The following is a 9,856-nucleotide window of genomic DNA, read 5'->3' on the forward strand; positions in this document are numbered from 1 at the left end:
GAATGCCCACATGGTTGGAAAGTCAAGGGAGTTAAAGGAAAGCAAGAGGAAAGCTTGAGATGCAAAGTAGTGAACTTACCCTTTTTGTTTTGATGTGGTATGCTTATGTTTGTTTTTTTTGTTGATATTTGTATAACGTTGTGACATGATTATTGTTGCTAGAAATGTTGTTTTTAATATGTTTCCATGGCCATACATTTTTATACCAAGCATAAAGCATGATGGCATGTCACTAGTTAACATAAGTTTATGGAAAACTACATACTATACGCTAGCATCTATCTTGTGCATGTATGTGATAATGTTTGCTACTGAGATTTTCCTGATCTCTCCCTAACCAACCATTTAGGTCAATCAATGATGGGTAATAACGGCATGACAAGCAGGGAGAAGAAAGTGGAGAATTATTGATGCTAATAAATGAGATTATGTTCAATGTATAATTCTCCTACATTGTAAATTATGCCATGAATGCCATCAATGTAATGTATGTGCTTAAAATGTTTATGGCATGAATGAAAGTGTATGAGCATGACTGGAAAAGATCAAAGCCAAGTTATGTATGCCAAAAAAATAAAAAGAATTAAAGCAAGCAAAGGTGAAAGGATAAAACGTAGGTCCTAGAGTAGTTAGTTTTGAGCTCTAGTCTGGCCTATCAAAGGAAGTTTCTGCTATGTACCAATGCAAACAAGGATAATACTCATAGAGGAACCCATATTCCTTAACTTACAATGAGGGTTAGAGTGATCATCCCAATTTGAGATGGAAGACTAATAATGATAGGCAATTGACTTCACAACAGAGATTTCAGAATCAAAGGCCACCTTTGATTCAAATTCAAGAGATATAGTTCCTACTCAAAACACTCCTTCTTCAAATGATAGTATAACTAAGTTGGTTAAAGCTATGAAAGAAGGAATAAGTGATTTGACTGCAAGAATTGAAAGTATTACAGCCTCTTCTAATTCCATGGAAAGTAAGTTTGATAGCAAGTTTGAACAGTGGTAGAATAAAACAAACAATCTTTCTGGCTGTGTCACTCAACTTGCTAACTCATTGAGTGAGGTGTGATCGAGGCCGGTAGTCACCTTCGGATCATTAAGAAAGTGAATTGCACCAGAAAATGCAGTATAGGATGCAACAATTGTTCTTCTTGAGGAGCTTATTATTGGAAATCCTAGTCTAGATTGGTTATCAAAAGCATTGTAATTTAGGTAAAAAAAAAAGGGGGGTTTCAACTTGTTTAAGGTGGTGCAATAAATGAAAAGTGTAGAGAATAAATTGTTTTTGGTATTTTAAATGAATAAAGAAATGTTTTGGTTTAAAAGGGAATTATGGTTAAACAGTCTCTTGATGATAAAAACTCAGCTATCACTGCTCTTTAAAATGATTAGGAGTTTTAGAAAACCTCTAAATCTGAAGAAAACCCCAAGTAAATCACTTGGGTCCAATGTCTTAATTAATGAAAACTCACTTTAATCAAAGTTAATTAACATCTCTTAAGATACTGTTAAAAGCCACTTAGAGTGTAGATGAACAAATGATGCAGATGCCCTTTGAATGTCTATCGACAAGCACAGAATACCAAGCACATAGATCAATCAACAATAATCACTGACAATCAAATTGAACACAAGGATTCAAACTGAAATATATATAGCTTAATCAACATTAACATCATCTAATCCAAATACAGTAAAATAGTCTAAACACAAGATTTACAATCATAAACCAAGTCTGAAACAAGTGCAGAAAGTTCTTAAATCTAGAAATATTCAACACAAAATTAAGCATAGGTTTAGATTATAGAAAAACTCCCTGATTAAGTCCTTGAGCTCAAGCTTTGTCCTCCATCACCAAGAGGCTAAGGGTTTAGCCTCTCATACCTTTAAACCAATCACAATCGCTCTAAGAATGAATAGCCATTGTTAAGCTAAAAATGAGGTTGAAAAAATGGAGAAGAAGGTGGTTGGAGTGGTTTGATCAGTTTAGAAATGTAGGAAATGATGAAGAGATGAAGAAAAATAAAAGTTTTAGGTGTGGGATCAATAGAGGCTTGAGAGGAGATGATGGTGGCTCAACCTATTACAAATCTGCCAAATGGGAGAGTTCCCCTTCGTGGTGACTACCCCCTTTAGGTGTAAAAGCTCAGAAACCTATTCCAAAAGGCACAGCTTCACTAAACGCACTCATGTCGTGACCTCAGGAATGTTAGGTCATGACTTAGGGGGATCAGGTCGCGGCCTCACAAGTTTCATGTCGCGACTTGGGAAGACAGAGAGCTTTCATCTTGACTTAGGTCTAAAACACGTAATTTCGTTGAAAGGTCATCCAGGTCATGACCTCAGAAGTCCATGTTGTAACCTAGGGAGGCAGAACACTCTAAACTCGTGTTTTGGTCCTTGTAACATTTTGGCCCCATCCATGCTCCATCATGGTTCTTGGGTCCTTCTCTAATTGCCTAAAAATCACAACAAAGAGCTCTGTAAAGACCAAATGATTACAGATCAAGGAAATTAAAATTGAGAAGAGAAAAATGACCTTTTTTACCCCTTAAATAGCAAAATGCAATGCATGCCTCAATGTAATCAAATGGATATAAATGCATGTGTAATGATGGTAAAATTGTTGCAAAACATTAGAAAACACTTGATAAAACCATATAAAGATTGGGTTCTATCACTCTCCCACACTTGAACTTTGTACTCCTGGACAAAGACTTGAATCATTCTAAAGAAAGTATAACTACAATTGAAGAAACTAGCATGTTCAATAGTAATCTCAAGAGCTAATCGATCAACCTCTTTCAGGAATACAGAAATGATAACATAAACAATGCCAAGTAATCAGATACAAGGTGCAATTGACTCTAAATGCATGAACATCAAAGATTTGCTCACAAGGTATAAGTGTTTGAATCGCTCATCTCTCCTCATTGGGGTTCTTTTCTCTCAAACATCCAAGCAGCAAACATTCTACCATAAGCTTGTAATGACTCTAAAATCTCCACTACTATTCCCAATTAAGACCCATGAAGATCAGGAAATCATAATTATCGAGATGAAATTAGCTCAATTAACATCATTGTTCAAAACACTCGAAAAGGTAGATAACATGAAGGAAGTGCAGGCTCAAAAATGGTTAAGTAACAGATAGATGGTTGTGGGTTGTGTTTGGGTAGAAAGGTGTAGAAAAGAATGCCTCTATCATATTCAAAATCATAAATGCACACGTAATTTCGACCAAGAGCTAAAACAAGTTCTAGAGAATGTAAACCACATGAATAATCACTCAATATAAGAATTAAGGCTCAAGAAGGTCCTTCTAACAAGGATTTCACATCTCAATTGCTCATACAAGAAGTCTCAATCAATATGCATTAGTCACACAGCATTAAGACACTTATCATAAAAGCAACCCATAAGATGAGGATTGAAAAGATCAAAATAATCACTTAAGAACATACTTGAAACTCAAAAGTGACTATAAAGTCTTTAGAAAAATCATTTTCAAGATCAATGCTCTTAAAAGTCCAAGGATGGTACGATTCTCAAGAAAAAACTGTTTGATGCAATGAGAGTATATTAAAAAGGTAAAGGTTTGCTTGAAAAAGATGCAGAGGTAGCTTAAAAAGTTTCCTCCTACATAGCAATGCAAAAAGTAAATAGAAGGGTAGCGGTGCACAGCAAAAGAGGCCAGGTGTCACACCTTCACTTTGAATCCCATTATACATCATTTGGAACCATTTCTCATCGTTATATGATGCTCAAAGTAGGTAAAAACCAAAAATTAAGATTTTTATTTCGGTTACTATTCATGTAACCCCTAAAAATCAGGTCAAATTTGAAAAATCATAACTAAATGTAGAAAAATCAAAACAGAGTGGTTCCAAGTCTCACGTGAAGCTTATGGAATGCTCTACATAGAAAAAATATTCATAGGTATCAATTTCTCACAGATCAATACCAGTTTCCACGCAATTATGTACTGTTCATTTGGGTAAATTCTGAAATTTCCAGTATTTTTGCCCAACTTTGAAAGGGCATAACTCTTTCCACAAACTTCCAAATTTAGTGATCTACCACTTGATTTAAAGCTAAAAATATGATCTATAAGTCTGCCAAATTTCAAATCCAGATTCAAACATTTGCTATTTATTTTGTATACCCCAAGTTTGGTCCTTTCTAGTCAAAAGTTATCCCCTAATTATCCTTGTTTTGGCTCTTTCTTAACTTTTTACCCATTCTTAATCATGTGGGACTTAACACATGCTTGAACATACATTCTACTATACTTTCACATGTTTGAACATAAGCATACATGCTTGACTCCCATTAGGAGCTATTATCCAACAAACATTTCCAAAGTCAAAATATTACATAACAAGTTCCAACATTGACACTAGAGTACATTGATTGTTAATTAGACCTCCGTGACAACTTCCTTGCCTTTGCCCTTACTTGAACTCCCTCCTAGGTGGTGTTAAACATAAGACTGAGATTTCAAAGAAATCCCAGTAGCAAGGAATCACAATTTATGATGCATTCCTGCAAACACTACGTGCAATGTTTTTGTGCATTTATCTTGCTTATGTGTTCATGCTTTTATGCCATGGAAAGTAAGCTATCATACACATATTCAATAGACATAATGCCAAGGCAACATACTTCAAACATTGCAATCAACATTTGCAATAAAGCTTAGTCACATCATGGCACACATTGCACACATACACATTAACACATCAATGTAAGCAAGAAAGCAATCAAATGTAATTCAATGCTACCTTTTGGTACTTGGTCCTTGATTTCCTTTAAGTTCAAGATTTTTTCTTGAGTATTTGGCAAGGTACCTATCAAACCAATACCAATTCCAATCATTCAACAATTATTCAAACACATTCCACATTACTTAAACATTAAACCCTTTTTCTTTGGATTTTTGGCCTAATTGTTTTCCCTTTGATTCAAGAAACCCCCTTGGCCAATCCTACATGATTTTTCATGTAGAATTCAAATATCAAATCAAATTTTACAAAATCAAATCCCTTCCTTAAATCCTGATCAAAACAGAAAAACGAATTTTTTTACAAGGAAAGATGTCAAAATTTCCAACTTGATTTCTAATGCTTCCAAATTCACTTCCTCCATATAACCCTACACAAAAATGCCCAAGGAGTTCAATGGAAGCATCAAAACCATCAAAATCCAACCTTAAGTCCCTGAATTCAAAATGGACGAACACACCCCTTTTGGTTCCTAAATTTCCATATTTGATTTCAATGAATTAAAACATACTTCCATAGCATAATCCTACACAAAATCACATTTTAAATCCATTGGAACCATTCAAATTTATTGAAACAATTCCTACCCTTGAGTTCTTGAGTTGGCTGAACTGAATACTCATAGGTCCTAGGGTAATTTCTTCCATAACCCATTCAAAACAGCACCATACATCAACAACACAAGCTCATACTCAATTTGCTATCCTTTCCTAGCACTTTCAGCATAACATAAATGAACAGCACTTCCCCCTCACTTTAAGTCACGGTTTGGCCAAGGAAAAAGCATCAAATTAAAGCCTAAACATACCTCAAGGAGTCTTGGATTAAAGCTTGATGATAAACCTTGGATTGGAGGTGATTTAAGGAGTGTTTGGAAGCCAAGAAGAAAGTTGTGCAGAACCTCCCCTCTATTGTCCCAATTTTGTCCGAATTTTGAGTGCCTTGTGGGGGTATTTATAGAGCTCATTTGCTGCCCAAAAACCTGCCCTTGGGCAGCTATTTCTGCCCCAAATTAAGTGCTAAGGTCGGCCAAAATGAAGGACAAATCCTAGCCACACATGCTTTGACTTACTTTCCAAGAGAGTTGATCCAATGGTTAAAAATTTGCCCAGCACACAAGCCAGCTGTTCTGATCATAATGAGCACGAATTTGGGCCTTGTTGGATGCTAACTAAATGGTAAAAACTGATTAGGAAGCAATGGAATTGGTTAGGGTAATTTAAAAATTCATTTGGTCACATAATACCCGATTTCTTGCCCTCTACTAGGAAAAATAGCTAGGGGCTTCAAAAATTCCATTTCTTTTCATGATAATTCTATATTTATTCCAAAGTGGGATCTGGAAGTTTTGGGAATTTTTCAAGACCTCTAGGTATTTATTTCACATTTTCTCTAAAATCGGGTCTTTACCGATAGGAATTCAGAAGTAAATTCCCCATAAATTATTTTCTGCATTTCCAATGCTTGGAAACAATTTTATAAATTCATAAATATTCCTAGGGAGTGTATCCATATTTTTCCTTGAATTTTTGGAGTCCTTAGGTAATTAAAATAATTATATCACTTTAATTCCCCTTTATTTTTCCCTATTTTCCCAAAAATAATTAATTTTTTTGGGAATTTTCACCAAAATTTATTTTGGGCCATTCTCACTCCCAAAACATCATAGGTGACTCAAAAACCTCTAATTCCACCTTTTCTATTTTTAGGGAATTTTTTAGAACTTTTCTCAAAATTACCATTTTGCCCCTAGGGATCCGATAAAGTCAGTTTCGTCCCATTTTGGGTTTCCATGCTTTACTCATCCTTATGCTTATCAATCATATCTCATTTCTCACATTCCCATTACTAGGGTTTCAAATTTTGGGATGTTACATTTCCCTCCCCCTTAAAATAAATTTCGTCCTCGAAATTTAAAATGTACCTTATTCGAAGAGTTCGGGATAATTATCTTTCATGTCGTCTTCCTTCTCCCAAGTTGCTTCTTCTTGTGCCAGATTCTCCCATATGACTTTAACATTGGGATGGATTTTTGCCGCAGTTGCTTTACTTGACGATCAATGATCTTTACTGGTTTGATCTCCCAGGTTAGGTCATCTCGCAGTGCGATATCTTCATATTCCAAAACATGAGAGGGATCTGGCTGATACTTCTTTAACTGGGATACATGGAAGACATCATGTATCTGACTAAGATTCGGGGGTAGGGCCACTTTATATGCCACCGGTCCTACTTTTGATAGAATTTGGAAAGGTCCGATGTATTTTGGTGACAATTTCTTCGATTTCAAAGACCTTCCTACTCCCGTTGTCGGAGACACTTTCAAGAACACATGGTCTCCTATATCGAAGGTTAAAGACTTTCGTCGAACGTCCGCATAACTTTTTTGTCTGCTTTGGGCCGTGAGCAGTTTCTGTCTAATCGACCTTATCCTCTAGTTGTTTGCTCGACTAGGTCTGGCCCATATAGCTGTCGCTCCCCTAATTCTGTCCAACACAGTGGGGATCTGCACTTGCGACCATATAAAGCTTCATACGGAGCCATCTGTATACTGGAGTGATAACTGTTATTGTAAGCAAATTCTGCTAACGGCAGATAGTCATCCCAGTTACCTTTGAAATCCAATACACAGGCTCTCAACATATCTTCCAGTGTCTGTATGGTTCGCTCTGTCTGACTGTCTGTCTGTGGGTGATATGCTGTACTGAAGCTTAGCTTGGTGCCCATTGCTTGCTGCAGTGCCTTCCAGAATCGAGATAGAAATCGAGGATCTCGATCAGATACAATCGACTCTGGCACTCCATGTAATCTCACAATTTCTCTTATATATAACTTGGCAAGTTTTTCTGGTTGGTAATCTTTCTTTATTGCCAAAAAATGGGCAGACTTCGTTAATCGGTCAATAATCACCCATATCGCGTCATATCCAGATGAGGTACGGGGTAACCCCATGATGAAATCCATGGAGATACTATCCCATTTCCATTCCGGAATATTTAGAGGATGTAAAAGCCCTGACGGTCTCTGATGCTCCATTTTGACCTTCTGGCAAGTAAGGCATTTAGATACATACTCTGTTATGTCCTTCTTCATGCCAGGCCACCAAAACATACGTCGGAGGTCCTGGTACATCTTTGTCATTCCCGGATGTATCGTATATTTGCTCTTATGTGCCTCCTCCAATAGCTGTTGCCTGATGGACTCCGGAACATATACCCGTTCCTTATACTTCAATATTCCATCTGGTGACACTTCGATCGCTTCATCCTCAGCTTTTGTTAGCTTAATCCGAAGTGTATCAGCTATCGGATCGCTCTTCTGGGCCTCTTTGATTTGCTTTATCAGTTGGGCTTCTGCTCTTGTCACTTCTACTTTCTGGGTCATTAGTTTCATATGGAACAAAGGTTCCCAATCCCTCACATCTTCGATGAGTTTTCGTTCCTGAATCATTAGGAATGCTACTTGTACTACCTTTCGGCTTAAGGCATTAGCTACCACATTAGCCTTGCCTGGATGGTATTTTATCTGGTAATCATAATCCTTGAGCAACTCCATCCATCGTCGTTGCCTCATGTTTAGTTCTTTTTGATCCTGCAGGTACTTGAGACTTTTATGATCACAATATAGTTCAAGGGTTGCCCCATATAGATAATGCCTCCAGATTTTTAAGGCATAAATATTGCAGCTAATTCTAGGTCGTGAGTGGGATAATTCTCTTCATGAGACTTTAACTGTCGTGAGGCGTAGGCGACTACTCGTCCTTGCTGCATTAATACACACCCCAATCCTTGCTTGCTAGCATCGGTATATACAACATACGGTAGGGTTGGATCGGGAATTATCAGCACAGGGGTTGAGGTCGACCTTCGTTTAAGCTCTTGGAAGCTAGCCTCACATTTATCATCCCACACGAATTGCTGGTTCATACGTGTAAGTTTAGTCAAGGGCTGTGCAATTCTTGAAAAATCCTTAATAAATCTTCTATAGTAACCTGCCAATCCCAGAAAGCTTCGTATTTCTGTTACTGTTTTTGGTTGCTCCCAATTTAGAACTGCTTCCACCTTACTGGGATCCACTGCTACTCCATCTTGGGCAATCACATGACCCAAGAACTTTACTTCATTCAGCCAAAACTCGCACTTGCTAAGTTTGGCATATAGCCGTTTCTCCTTCAAAATACTTAGAACGATCCGTAAATGCTGTTCGTGTTCCGCTAGTGACTTGGAATATACTAAGATATCATCAATGAAAACCACCACAAACTGATCTAGATATGGCCGAAAGATCCTGTTCATGTAATCCATGAAAATCGTAGGGGCATTCGTTAATCTGAAGGGCATTACCAAGAACTCATAGTGCCCATACCGTGTTCAGAAAGCAGTCTTTGGAATGTCCTCTGCTTTAATCCTCAGTTGATGGTAACCTGATCTCAAGTCGATCTTGGAAAACACTATGGCACCAACTAGTTGATCTAACAAATCGTCTATTCGAGGTAGTGGGTACTTGTTTTTAATCGTCACTTTGTTGAGCTCCCGGTAATCAATGCACAACCTTAGGCTACCGTCCTTCTTACGGACGAACAAGACGGGTGCTCCCCATGGTGACACACTGGGTCGAATAAAATTCTTTTCTAATAGCTCCTCTAACTGCTTCTTTAATTCTGCCATTTCATTTGGAGCCATACGATAAGGCGCTTTGGAAATCGGTCCTGCTCCAGGTGTTAGGTCAATTGCAAACTCTACCTCTCGCTCTGGAGGTAACCCGCTAATTTCTGTCGGAAAGACTTCCGGAAAATCACATACCACGGGTATCTCTGTTATGCCTTCTTCCACTTCCGCATGTACAGAGAAGAATACCACGTACCCCTGACAGCCATGTCTTAGGCAATCCCCGGCTTGGGCTCCCGTGATCAAGTTCAGTTTCACCTCGGTATGAGGGGTTAGCTCATGGGGAGGAAAAATCAAAGTCCTATTCTTACAGTCAAGGAGTATATTATGGGTAGACAGCCAATTCAGACCAAGTATCACGTCAATCTCATGGAAAGGCATACATATTAGGTCAAGTGTAGTG

General features: G+C 37.7%; 1 protein-coding gene across 1 annotated transcript; it reads right to left on the reverse strand.

Annotated features, from left to right (window-relative positions):
• Window positions 1–8,451: 8,451 nt before the first annotated feature.
• LOC114757247 (uncharacterized mitochondrial protein AtMg00860-like) lies at window positions 8,452–9,090 on the reverse strand. The gene has a single exon (XM_028946240.1). It carries the CDS (start codon window positions 9,088–9,090, stop codon window positions 8,452–8,454), a length of 639 nt encoding a protein of 212 aa, XP_028802073.1.
• Between the last annotated feature and the right edge of the window lie 766 nt (window positions 9,091–9,856).

Source organism: Neltuma alba, unplaced genomic scaffold, assembly GCF_004799145.2.
Source record: "Neltuma alba isolate B1F8T4 unplaced genomic scaffold, ASM479914v2 tig00010586_pilon, whole genome shotgun sequence".
In the NCBI taxonomy this organism is placed as follows: domain Eukaryota; kingdom Viridiplantae; phylum Streptophyta; class Magnoliopsida; order Fabales; family Fabaceae; genus Neltuma; species Neltuma alba.

Bases quoted from the DNA above. Each gene is read 5' to 3' on its own strand.
- LOC114757247 (XM_028946240.1), bottom strand. From the start codon at position 9,090: ATGGATTACATGAACAGGATCTTTCGGCCATATCTAGATCAGTTTGTG.